At 43.9% G+C, this 13,986-nt stretch overlaps 1 protein-coding gene across 4 annotated transcripts in view; it reads right to left on the bottom strand.

Annotated features, from left to right (window-relative positions):
• TULP4 (TUB like protein 4) overlaps positions 1-13,986 on the bottom strand; it is a 111,900-nt gene that overhangs the window by 12,501 nt on the left and 85,413 nt on the right. For all 4 annotated transcript variants that reach the window (XM_081187525.1, XM_081187526.1, XM_081187527.1 and 1 more), the window contains exons 6-13: positions 10,734-10,868; positions 9,768-9,934; positions 9,107-9,331; positions 7,604-7,838; positions 6,781-6,925; positions 1,799-1,943; positions 1,347-1,440; positions 374-517 (exon numbers count right to left, since the gene is read on the bottom strand). In XM_081187525.1, the coding sequence (XP_081043651.1) occupies positions 374-517; positions 1,347-1,440; positions 1,799-1,943; positions 6,781-6,925; positions 7,604-7,838; positions 9,107-9,331; positions 9,768-9,934; positions 10,734-10,868 (1,290 nt within the window). The remainder of the gene's footprint in view (positions 1-373; positions 518-1,346; positions 1,441-1,798; positions 1,944-6,780; positions 6,926-7,603; positions 7,839-9,106; positions 9,332-9,767; positions 9,935-10,733; positions 10,869-13,986) is intronic.

The raw sequence follows: 13,986 nt of genomic DNA, 5'->3' as shown, positions 1-13,986 counted from the left end.
TGTACACCTGTGCCTGAGGCCTTCCAGCTCCCCTGATCTTGAATGCACTGTTCACAACACAGGGCAGGGGCAGGATGGTAGGGAATGCCCACACAGGCTGCGAAGGGCACAGGGAGCCCTCTAGGCTCTACCAGGCTCCCAATGACAACTCTGGAAGTACACAGGTCTTTCAAGCCCTATTTTGGAGTTCCCAGCCTCACCACAGACTCCAAAATGGAAGTCAAAAGAGCAAGCTCCAATTTAGCCTCTCCACCACAACACGCATATCTTGCAAAACATGGAATGGACTCATGTGCCTTGGGCTTTTAATTACAAGGAGAGTCAATCTTCTTACAGAGTTTCATAAAATTTTAGACAATCGGTTCAATCTCACCTGGCAAATCATCTTCATCTTCACTAAAAACATTGGGGTTGAAGACAGGCAGGTTTATATAGTCCATGGAAATCTTCCGCACTTCTGGAAGGTATATCGTCATTTGCCTAGGCTGGAGATGCAGCAAGCTGGTTTTGTAGATAACTACAAAAAGGATGCAAGGAAAGGGAAGAAAGAAAAGATTTGCGATGCAGGAAATACACAGGAAGGGTCCAGCATTACTAAAGGAATCAGCCAATTAGAGGGACTTCAACCATGATAAAACTCCTACATGGAAAGCATGTCTATTTAAGAAAGAGGATGCAATATTTGGACGACTGCATGCGACAAGCACACACAACTACATTTTGTTGTATGTACATGCACCGGGAAGATACAGGCAAACAAGGCTTCCCAGTGATGACACAGAAAGACAAAAATATACACGTATCCGGAATTACTTTCTATTTATGTATTTTTTCATAACTGAAGAAGTCTCTAAGCAAAAGGTCTAGTATGATTTCATTCAATTACTGAAATTAAGCAAGTTTGGGCTTGGTCAGTGTCTGGACTACTGGGAAACCATGTGGATGAGAAATACAAACATGACCACTCCTCCAAAAGCAAGTGGGGAGAATCAAAAGAGCTACAGATGTGATTTATTTACCAAGCAAACAGATATAAAGTATATCCTTAACATGGAAATGAATTAGGCTTTGGAGCAGAAGGAATTTCTCTCTACATGGAATGTTTTTCTGGTATACTCCCACAATTAGGGACAGTATCCTTTTAAGCACCACTTCTATGGAGTTTTGACCCAGTAGAAGATGCCACAGAAATAGTCCAAACTGTTTCCTGGCTTACAACTCCATGACTGTATTAGATGCAAAATTTTAACTACTGTTAAATTTTAACTACTGTTAAAGAATATTTGCACACTTTTTCTGGTCAGGAAGGGTCTGAAATGAAGACAGTTCTTAAAGAGTTAATTTACCTGCACCAAGATTGGTTGGTAGGAAAGCAGCCAAACCCACAATTTTGAATTTGGTTCCCCAGATATTTGACGTGACCTGAGCAAGGTAGTTGTGCTGCAAGAAAAAGGTATGACAGAACGACGACAAGCATTTATATAGTATTCACATTATCTTAGTTATCTTTACAATAATCCTGTTAGGTCAAATCAGTATGATTATTTCTATCTTCACACTGACAAGGGCAATTCTACCAATGAAAAAGAGTGAAGGACATAAGAAGGGCGTGCTGGATCAGGCCAGAGGCCTATTTAGTCCAACATCATGTTCTCACAGTGGCCAATCAGATGCCTATGGGAAGTCCACAAACAGGACACGGGGCCAACAGGGCTCTCCCATTGTTGTACCTTAGTAACTGGTATTCAGAGACATAGTGCCTCTATTTCTGGTAGATAATGAGATAGCCATGCAGTACCTGAGTGATATCATCCAAAGGAAACTCTCTACGAGTTAGGCTTGGTGAACCTATGGAAGGCTTCCTTATCGGTAGCCTGGGAGATCTTGATATCTCCTGAGCAGCTCGTGACAACTTTGGAGATTTGCGAGCTTCTATATTAATTCTGCATACAAAACAAAAATGACAATAATAAGGCAGGCACAAATAGGTACTCTCTGTCTCACTATACAAAAAGAGAACGAGGAATACAAATTTAGGTGGGTGGTGGGGGAAATACTAACAAGGTTTACCATTCAAAAGTAGCTTCAAGAGCAAAGACAGAGTTAGTATGAAAAGAGTTCACAGTGCATCCTTCGGTCTGACATTGCAAATGGGAGGACAGACAGCCACACCAATGAACAGGACACCCTGGCTTAGCCATCAGACTTGTATAGGTTTCCTCCCCCCCTGGAAAAAAGCTGAAAGGATGTTCATGTCCCTTATTTGAAACAATGCTGTTGATACATTTATAATAATTGACAGAGGTGGGATCAGCCTTTAAAATTTGAAAGGGAAAAAGTCCCACAATGCCATGAAATATATCTGATGAATCTGATACTATTTCAAGTCTGCAGAAATATTATGCAGCTGCCTCGTTATGTGGGACTTGGTGCAAAGTCATCATGGGGAAAATTGAACCAGGGCAGTCTTTATTCTGGATTACCGTATTTTTCGCCCCATAAGACGCACCGGCCCATAAGACGCACCTAGATTTTAGGGGGGGAAATAAAGGAAAAAAAATTTATTTCCCCCCCAGGTGCGCTGCGCTAATCCAGAAGCTTGGGGCAAGCTGAGGTCAGCGCGCCCCAAGCTTCTGCGTGCCGGCAAGCAGTCCGCTGCCGCCCCAAGCCTCCCGCACCCGGCAGGAGGTCCCGCTGGGTGCGCGAGGCTTGGGGCGGCAGCGGACTGCTTGCGCGCACCGAGAAGCTTGGGGCGGGCTGAGCTCAGCTGGCCCCAAGCTTCTCGGTGCGCGCAAGCAGTCCGCTGCCACCCCAAGCCTCGCGCACCCGGTGGGACCTCCTGCCGGGTGCGCGAGGCTTGCAGACACTCGCCCGAAGCAGGGGGAGCCCTCCAGAGGGCTCCCCGTGCTTCGGGCGACAGGCTGCCGCCCCAAGCCTCGCGCACCCGGTCGGACCTCCTGCCGGGCGCGCGAGGCTTGCAGGCATTCGCCCCATAAGACGCACCCCGATTTCCCCTTCATTTTTGGAGGGGAAAAAGTGCGTCTTATGGGGCGAAAAATACGGTAGGTAATCCAGAGAACTATTGTCTCTGGCTCTGTCCACCTTTGACTCTGGTTCCACCTACCACTGACTTTTGAGCCCTGACAAATTACCCACAAGGGAATTCAGCCCTCCACAGAAAAAGGTTGCCTAGCCCCGCAATAGGCAGTGCAGACAATTGCTTGGATTTCCACCAAGCAATCCTGTAGGCTTCTCCCATTCCAAACTTTTTGGGCAACATAGACTGAAGAAAATACAGCCCACCGCTCTTTTTCTTTGTCCTTATACACTTGCGTGGCTCAAACATGTCTATTCACTTGTAACAGGGTCAGGGGAAGGAGAAGTGCAATTGCAAACTATAGCTCATGAAGGATACACAATTCCACTTTGCTGCCTTCACATGACAAGATTGGGTGGGGGATGACGACGACGGGAAGCTAAATTAATTTTTTTGCCTAGAGCACAAAATAGCTTGACCTAGTTCTGCCTGTATGACATGCACCGCAATTCAAATGCACCCCACAATTAACTGCCCTGCATTCTGCATTGACCTAGTGTATGTCAACAGCACAGCAGTGGCACAGAGCAATGCAAAGCATGAGGCCAGAGTGTGAGTCCTGCAACTTTCCAGTTTAAACAGGACCATGATGCTATTCTCTCAACTTACTCAAACAGAGGGGGCCCCAGGTTTGAGGAAACCAAAGCAAGATGCCCTCAGGGAGCCTCACATCACATTCAGGATGGTAGAAGTGGGAGGGTCCCTTTTTCTTTCTTTCCCTGCCCCCCAAACAAAAGAAATTGTTCCCTGTTGGGAACAGACCCTTTACCTGTCATTCAACATTTCTCATGCATGTTGTCAGTGCATTGCCTCCAGTTATCAAACTGCTTTTTTAAAGGAGATGTTAAGCAAAAGGTGGCATTTGATAGGAATAGATTAATCTATCAGTTTGGATTTCCCCTCAGACCTTGATATCACCACCTTGATATTTCATAATATCGTCTATGAGTATAGAATTTTTTTTATAAAGAAACAAATAATAGCAACACAGGGAGGTAAAAAGGGGCTGAAGCAACCCAAATCCTCTGGAAAGCCATCTAATTCAGATTTTAATTTTATCCTGACTTGTTTTTAAGAGGTGGTTTAATTACTGTTTGATTTTGTATCAATGTTTATATTTGATGTTAGTCGCCCTGAGCCCGGTCTCGGCCAGGGAGGGCGGGATACAAATAAAAATAAAAGATTGAGGTTGAATCCTGACAAGACAGAAGTACTGTTTTTGGGGGACAGGAGGCGGGCAGGTGTGGAGGATTCCCTGGTCCTGAACGGGGTAACTGTGCCCCTGAAGGACCAGGTGCGCAGCCTGGGAGTCATTTTGGACTCGCAGCTGTCCATGGAGGCACAGGTCAAATCTGTGTCCAGGGCAGCTGTTTACCAGCTCCATCTGGTACGCAGGCTGAGACACTATCTGCCTGCGGACTGCCTCACCAGAGTGGTGCATGCTCTGGTTATCTCCCGCTTGGACTACTGCAATGCGCTCTACATGGGGCTACCTTTGAAGGTGACCCGGAAACTACAACTAATCCAGAATGCGGCAGCTAGACTGATGACTGGGAGCAGCCGCCGAGACCACATAACACCGGTCTTAAAAGACCTACATTGGCTCGCAGTACGTTTCCAAGCACAATTCAAAGTATTGGTGCTGACCTTTAAAGCCCTAAACGGCCTCGGTCCTGTATACCTGAAGGAGCGTCTCCACCCCCATCATTCTACCCGGACACTGAGGTCCAGCTCCGAGGGCCTTCTGGCAGTTCCCTCACTGCGAGAAGCCAAGTTACAGGGAACGAGGCAGAGGGCCTTCTCGGTAGTGGCGCCCTCCCTGTGGAACGCCCTCCCACCAGATGTCAAAGAGAACAACAACTACCAGACTTTTAGAAGACATCTGAAGGCAGCCCTGTTCAGGGAAGCTTTTAATGTTTGATGTATTAGAGTATTTTAATATATTTTTTGGAAGCCGCCCAGAGTGGCTGGGGAAGCTCAGTCAGATGGGCGGGGTACAAATAAATTATTATTATTATTATTATTATTATTATTATTATTATTATTATTATTATTATTATTAATTAAAACGGTAACTTTAAATGCAAAAGGGACCTGAGGATTGGAGGGAGGTTTCTTGGTGATGTTACATGGAACCTGTCAATTGGCATAGCAGCTTTCTGTCTCATACTTGCAAACTTTTGCAGAATGACTCTGGAAAGGCAAGGGGCAATGGGACTGAATGCAGAAAGAGCATTTCAGTCCGGCCCATTACTATAAAAGATGTCACATCTGTCTTCAACCTAACATACTAGATAATCCAAGTACACTTTGCCCAGCATCTCTAGTTCTGGCTAAACGGTAAATGGAAAGATAACATATGAAGTCCCATGGAATTTTTGTACTAGAAAAGTGGTTCTATTTTAATAATTGGTAAGGAAAGCATTTCCCCCCCTTGCTGGCCTATCTCCAGGTTCAGGAGCTAAGGATCATAACAGGCTTATGCCTATGCATCAAACCAGAGCATCAGGCTTAATACCCTGCTAAAGAGCATCACAGGGACAACAGCTGTTTCGAAAGAACTAGGGCATTATTTCTCCGACACAATGCCCATGGCTGGTGCTGTGAGCTTTGGAGAAGCATCACTCACCTTTTAGAAACATCAAAAGGCAGCCCTGTTTAGGGAAGTTTTTAGTGTTTAATGCTGTATTGTGTTTTTAATATTTGGTTGGGAGCCGCCCAGAGTGGCTGGGGAAACCCAGCCAGATGGGAGGGGTATTAATAATAAATAATAATAATAGTTGTTGTTGTTGTTCTGGAATGGAAAAAGGGATATCTAGCCCAGCCCCACAAAGATCAAAATACACAACTCAGACCACGGTGTCCCATAAGCAGAGAGCAGAATAGTGCTTAGAGAACATGTTTCTCAGGGAAGGGAGCTAAGCACTCTCCTAGCACCAGTAGCAAATCTGGAACCTTGCTCTCAAAAGTCTGAACAGAGAGACATTGTTGTAGTTTCTTTATGTTGATATATATCTAGGATATATAGTAGAATACAATGGTGGTCCAGGGGTGGAACTTCAGCACCCTGGGTTGTTATCATTCACTGGTCGTTGCCCGTACTATATACCTAGAATTTATTCCCAAACACTGATTTTCTCAGTATGTGCCAATTATTCCAATTTTTTGAAAAGCTAGTCTTGGAACTAGGACACAGTATGTAAACTAAGTCAACAAACTAAAATCCAAGTAGGTGGTTTTATCCTAATCACAGAATTTGATTTATTATTTTTTGCACCGTGCATGTGTGCGCACGTTCACACACACACACACACACACACACACAATATATAGAACTCTGCTTAAAACACTCACTAGTAGCAAGCAAATAACCTAACAAGTACTCTGCACTGTTATGTGCTGTTAAACATTTGAAACTGTCAGGGACAGGACATCAGAACTATAGGGGGATTATGTCTGTATTATGCTTGTAGCTAATCACAGAGGAGAAGAACTCTGTGGGCCTTAATAATGTTTCACAGCACAAAGAACCCTAACATTTCTGAAGCAGCCCGTTTCTGATGCCTGTATGAAAAGGTTCCCCTTTGTTCTAAGTGTATAGGGTGCCCTCTCAGTATAAAAAAGGAATTCAAAGACCCAGGAGAAAAAGGAAGGTGGAGTTTTGAAAATACCAAAATGATTACCTGGGAAGTTTGGGTGATTTGCTAGCTCGAGTGATTTTGGGAGACTTTTTTGCAGCCCAGTCATCGCTCAGTTCAATATCGCTGGAATCAGAGCAGTTGCAGCTGTCAATCACGGTGGAAATCAAACTGTTTCCATAGATTTCATCTGTCAACACAGGCCCCATTAAAAAAAAAAAAAGTTTCAGAAACCAAATCCCAATTACAACTGTCAATCATTTCTAGGATATCCTACAAACAATAGCCGAGATACAACCGCAGCAAGGAGCACGGCGTATTCTTTGAAACTCATGCAGAATCAGCAATAGCCTAAAATCAAGCGGGTGGTGCTCAATTATGCTAGTTGACAGGCATCTCTCTGACACTGAAAAATGTCTACAGCTAATTAGAGAATCTTCCCTCTCCTGTCAGGACACTGAATATTATAATGTACTGAAACTTGGAAGATGACTTGAACTATGCCTGTTACTGAGTCTCTTTCAGAATGGCTGATGAGAGCAGGGAAAGAGTACTGCCAGGGGTTCTTGTGTGGATGCACAGTTTTGGGGCATTAACAGGATACACATCTCCACAACCCAATCCACTAATTTGTTCCACAAGCGGGAGCTCCAGTGAGTACATGACACTCGACCGACAAGAATGACACATTTCAACAAAGAGCATATTTGTGGGCATATTTTTTCCCATGTGAAGATCAGTTACATACAATAAAATCAACGAGGTTTGCACGAGAAATTCACGTGCAGTAAACTTGCAACACTTGAGGGTCTCTGCACAGGACCGGAATCTAGAAATCGGCACTGAAAAGTTGCCTAATGCCTTGTACCTGCTTTTCCGTCAGTCTTTGGATCCATGATGACAAACTCAGGCCGCAGCTTGCTAATTCGGCGCCCTTTCAAGATAGGCACCAGACCCCCTAAGTATTCCAAATACAGTGTATAGCAAGGCCCTCCAACCTCCGGGTCGTCTTCTGTCCGCTTCATTGTACAGTGAAGCCTTTCGTTGCCAGATGTTGGGTAGCTAACAAAATCTCTCATGTTGTTGGGGTCTGGGATAGGAGGCTGAGTTAAATATAGGAGGAAAAATTGTGAGTCATACAAAGAGTTTTCCCTCGTGTTGCTTCTTCATGCTCCTGATTATTATTATTATTATTATTATTATTATTAATGACTGCAGTGGTAAATTCTGCCTTTAAATTAGTAAAACAATAAAAGAAATCAGGACCACAAAAAGCTAGCTACATTTTAAATGAGAAGTGACCACTTCTAGAATGATGCACCAGAACCGCAGAGAGACCAAGAAGCATCCACTTCAGTAATACAGTGGTACCTCTGGTTGCAAACGGGATCCATTCCGGAGGCCCGTTCACAACATGAAAAGAGCGCAACCTGAAGCGCCGTATCTGCACACGTGAGTGGCATGATTTGGTGCTTGTGCGCATGTGCGAAGTGCAATTTAGCGCTTCTGTGCATGCAGCGAAACTCGGAAGTAACCCTTTCCGGTACTTCTGGGTCGCCGCGGGACGTAACCAGAAAGAACGTAACCTGAAGCAAACGTAACATGAGGTATGACTGTATGTGCTTGCTTCTTTTACAGAAGTATAAAGATTGTCAACAGCACAGGGACTGGGATCAGATTTCTCAAGAAGTTCTCATAAGAGCCAGACAAAAGGTGTTGCGATCTAGCTGGTAGCTTTTACGCCTTGTCCTGGGAAACCTTTAAATAAAGGCCCATTCACCAAGCTCTGTTCATGCACAAAGTTTACACCTACCCCAAAGCATTCCCATCCACCTCCCATACATTTGCATGGCTAATATAATGTGTGACCTTTCTAATTATGGATACACTTGGTCACAACTGAAGCAGATGTGAAAAATGTCATTACAGCCACAAACTGCGGCTGGCAGCAGTTGTGATTGACTGGTTTTATTAATAAGCTCTCGGTACACCAACATGCCTGAGGGCAGTCTGGACTGCTTAACCTGTACAAGAAAACTACATTTGTGAAACATCCCTTAGTCAGGTTGCCCTGCACTGCTCTTCAAACGGCCATCACAACCCTCTCAAAATGACAGTGATAAAACCCTACAAGCTGTTCTGCATGATTATGCAACCCTAGGTGTATTTACTCAGAAGTCCCAAGGCATTCAAGGGGACAGAGTCCCAAATAAGTGTTTGAGATGGCAGCCTCAGAGTGCAATCTGAATGTTTATTACCAGTCAAACATTCCCTGCTTGTGTGCTTTATGCCTCAGCTGCTGTCAGCTGTTTAGCTCCATCTACCTTTGTCTACTGACCCTGATACACTTAACACCCAGCCATTTGTTTACCTTGATCGTTGGTGTAAAGGCAGTGGTGAGGTATGAGCAGAGCCTGGGAGGCAGAGTCAATTTACTGATATCTTTGTCATCCCGCAAGGAGCTAGCGATGGTTTGCTGGCACAGAAGCTGTAAGCTGGACACTCTGTGCTCCACTCGGACAACGTAGAGGGCAGGACCAGAAGCCATGAGCAGGCGGGAGTCCCTGTGACCCCAGCAGATTGAGATTATGGGACGCTGCATGAAAAGTAATATTCAGATGTTTTCCTCTCATTGAAGCACATTTTAAGACCCATTCTATTTTGGAAAACCCTAATGTCTCAGGGCTTTTCTGTATGTTCAAGTAGTAGAATTCTCTGGGGACTGTACAACTTACAATTTCGCTAAGATACGGTATCAATTTATTACAGTAACTAGAAGACATTTTGTTTTAAAATACAGATTTCTCCATTAATTTTCATCCTTCATTGAATATTATTGTAACTAATAGCATGGAATCAAAACTTATTTGTTGTGTGTGGGGAGACCTACATATAAAATTATCTAAATTATAGTGACCGTCATCCACTGGGCAAACTTCCCTTGATATAATATCCCCCGCTAGGGGTTGCTTTTGTGGGCTGTTATTCTCCCACGCTCCTGTTTCAATATCTCACTTCAGAGTAATCTTTACCTGCACAGGAGTCTCCAGGGTATAGATATGTTCTCCGTGAACATTGTAGAACTTGACCAGTGCACTTTTCAGAAAGGAAGCACCGCTGAGTTCAGCCAGCTGGCTTAGCTTTTCCATGCCTGCAACAGCCAGCAAGTCTCCCTGCGTGCACCACTGAGCCACTACATCTGAAATCACAAGGGGGGGGGGGAGGTTCGCTTTACTACACTTAGCAAATAGGCCCAATCCCACACCCTTACACTCAGGAAGCAGGCCAGTGGAGGCAGCGGGGGCCTCCACTGCTCCCTTGGCTAACCAAAACCACAGGTTACTGCCACTAACCGGGAGGGTTAATCCCTCCACCTCCCTTTCCCTGCTAATTTCTACAAGAGGCAGCCCTGAGACTGAGGAGGAGGAAGCTGACAGGCCGGGCCACCTCCTGGTCTGGTTGTAAGCAAGGAGGCAGGCAGGTGGGGTCTGGCTAAAGGCAGGCTGAGGTTGGTGGAGCAAGCCTTCATTCACTCTGCCGACTGAAGCTACTGCTTCAACTGAATTAAACCTGAATTAAAAGTTCCACTTTTAAGCCTTTGGAAACATTGCCTCAAACTAAAATAACTTTGGAACCCGCCAGCCTTCCGGCTTTGGTTCCCAAAACCCTTGAAGGAACAGAACAGAGGAGAGCAAAACAAAATTGGTCACTGCCTCAAGCTGTGAGGCAGGTTATTTTGAAAAGCACATGGTTCTCATTTGCTGCTGTCGAGCGCCAGAGAATGTAAGACAGGCTACCAGTTTATTTCAGAAGGAATCCTCTTGTTGAGATGTGCTCTTTTCACCAGCAGGCGTCACTCTTGTTAGTGGAAATCGCTGCAGATGGATGTTGCATTTCAAGAGACAGATGCTGAAATATTCATGTCAAAGCAATCAAGATCTAAAGCAGAAAATGAAGCGGTGGGAGCAGGGCAGGAAGACAAGTCTCCCTTTGCGTACCTTTCAACCCTGAGCGGATGATGGTAGGAGACAAGTCGTCATAGTTGTTCATTAAGCTAATGTCTCCTGATGTGAAGCTGACAGTGAGCAGCGGTTTGGTGTTCTGCACCAGAACTGGATATGCAGCTGGACCATCTGCAGGGTGGGGGAAAAAAACTTTTAGGAAGAAGTTTGAACCAAGGTTCCTAGCTCATCACCTGTTGACTGTGCAAAGAGCTGTGACACTCAGGGGATGTTTTCCTACCCTGTCAAGTACTGTTAAAGAATAAACCCCACCCTCATGCCACAGCACTGTGGTATGGTCTCTGCAGTGTTATGCAAATGACACAATTCTTCTATTGTGCCCTCAGTGATCCTGCACAGTGAGAATATTTACATGTCCCTGGAGCTGTATGAGGAAAAGAATGGAGTCAGAAGCAACCATCCTGGCCCATAATGGGCGCAAACACGGAGGCAGTGCCAACCATGCTAGGAAATAAAAGGGTAGAGGGGCCTTCGTACAAAGAATCTGTTCAGTTTGCACCTTTCTGTGATACCTAGCAATGTTCAACCTCTAAGCCAGGGGTAGCCAACTGGCAGCTGTGGGCCAGACCTGGCCCTTGAAGTAGCGTTACTATCACCTTATGAAAGTCTAGTCAAGGTGGGATTCAAAAAAGCAATTTGTTCACAGCTTTCTGTTGAAAGAAAAATAAGCAATGATTCACCATGTTCATTTCATAAAAAGTTTCTTGCACTGCTATCTCGTCCACATTCTCAAAAGCCAAGGGACTATTGCCAATCTGACTCAAGATTTTTTTTCAAGAAACACGTCCCCTCCTCAGCCCTCCAGACTGAAGACCTCATGGTACTGGACCAAGCATACTTCAGCTCTGTTAAGCCCTTACTGCTACATGACATAGACTTTAATATAGAAACTGGTCCTCCATAAGGACTGGATCCCAAAATGGGAGTCTGGAGCATCAGAATGGGCTTAACTACATGCCCTGAGAACACCAGTTGGCTAAACGCTATTCTGTGCCATTATAAAAGAGAGTCTGGTTTTGACAAGATCATTCTTTAGTGTTTAACTTCCTTTGTATATAATATTAAATTGCCTACAGCACCATCTGCAGCATTCACTATTTCATTCTCTGTTTTATGTAACTAGCTTTGACAGAAGGTGCTGCTGTCCCAAGAGAAAGGCTCTCTCCAGGCACCAGTTAAGCATATTCTCACTAATCATACATTAGGCTACATTCAGTTGTGAATGGAACCAAATGTTGTTATCCATGTGCTTATGTGTTAAAATGAGGTAATTGAACTACAGGGAAATTGTCCTGTGGACGGTGACTTAAAAGCCAGCACCATATAATTGGCATAGTTTTAGAAGTAAGTAAAATCCAATTAAGCCCCTCCTAGTCATGTATGTGAGTCAAAGGCATGTCTCCTTTGAAAGGTTTATGAAGAACAAGTGATACTTCACAAGGACACGTCATATCAGAATAATTATTGGAAGCTACCAAGCTCACCCACTCCTGATTGACTCAGCATCAACTACACACTAGCCTCCTTCACTCATCTAAAGGGATGCACCAGAAGTTACAATGTTCCTGCCTAGAACAGTAAACCTATCTTATAACAAACCTAGTATCACCACTCTCATTAATCACACTCCGACAAAGGAAAACTGTAGCACAGTCCTCTCAGGATGTTGTGCATATTTGATTTACCCTCATGTATGCATTTGCCATTGCAGGGAAGTGTCCTAAGCAAGCAAAAGGGTTTGTCAACAATAAGCCAGTCGCTCCCCATGCTAAGCACACTGTGGGGCGTTTTTGCTCCTATTGTCCTAGAAGAGCGAGTGAGGAATGGAAGGGTCCCTGGCCCTTGCACCCAGATGCCTGCTGCCCCCACCAATAAAAGGCAGGAACTCCAGGTGCATGGAGAAAGACTTACTTCAGGTGCAACACAATTCAGAATAATCATTCTTCAAGGGCCCATTTTGTACTCAGTCCCCAACCTATACACCCTCTGTTGAAGCAGGAAAGGTCTGAAGGAGGCTTTTGCTTGTGTTCACTCAAAGGTTGAGTAGAGCCCTCCTTGCAGTCGGGGAACCCTGATATTTCCCCTCAACCTTCTCTCTCTTTGCAACGATGATACTCGGTATGCAACCACAGTTAGAGTCTTGAAGGTATGTCACGAAAGTCACATTCATGCAGTACATTTTCCCCAGTGTTGTTAACCTTCCTCAAAAAAAAATTGAAGGAAGTTTTCTCACTGAAACCAACATTGTCAAAAATGTTTCTTTCTTACAGTTGCACCTGAAGTGGACCCAGAATTGCAAAGGTTTGAATCTGTGTGCTAATTCCCAGTCAACTTTGTTTCATGCAAGCTTTTAAACTACTTTGTTCTGGCTGTGCATTTTTTTCTGTTGTAGAAAGTGTAGGTCCATTCTATCTTGCTTCTTGCTCTGTTATTAAAAGTCAGGCATCAAATTTGGAGTTTATTCTTTTAACTAGGGGCAGCAGGTCATTCACTGGAGAAGAAAAACGTGTTCTCAGATCCTCCTTTTGATTAAGTAATATGCAAAAGCACAATAACTTAATCTCTATTTGATTTGAACATCTTTGCACCATTTCTGGTTTTCTTGCATTAAGGAGAAAAGAAAGGAGGCTTCTTACATTCATCTTATTTTTTAAAATATATAACATAACAAGAAGAAAACAAGTAATTTAAGGATGTCAAGGGGGAGCTACATTCTTCAGGACCACTATATTCTACAAAGTATGGGTAACTGCAGATTAACCATAAAGGATATCATGGTCATATATTATCCTGTGCAAAACTTGATGCCTTGTTAATAGCAATTGCATGATGCTAATGCCATTAAAAGCACTGTCAATACAAACATGCTGTATATGTTAGGTTTACCAATGCAATCTGAATCTTCACTGGATTTGAAGTTTTCCATGAAATTGTTTTAATTACTTGTTTATATACGGAATTGTTTTCATTGTTTATATATATGGAATTGTACTTAAAGGGTTTCAGTGTTGATGTTATGATTGTTAATCGCTCTGAGATGTTTTGAAGGAAGCAATTAATAAATGAAATTAAATGAATGAACGAACGAATAAATAAATAAATCATTTTCACTATAGTCCTTGGCTGCATCATTTCAATCTGCAGCTGCAGGCTTACACAACCAAATGCTCAGAATAACAATAAATCCCTCTTCATAGAAAAGCAGACAACAGGGACAAGAGTTCTAGCC

This window comes from Podarcis bocagei (genome assembly GCF_964188305.1).
Source record: "Podarcis bocagei genome assembly, chromosome: 3".
Lineage (NCBI taxonomy): Eukaryota > Metazoa > Chordata > Lepidosauria > Squamata > Lacertidae > Podarcis > Podarcis bocagei.
The sequence above is the reverse complement of the archived record's forward strand: the minus strand, read 5'-3'. Positions and strand labels throughout refer to the sequence as shown.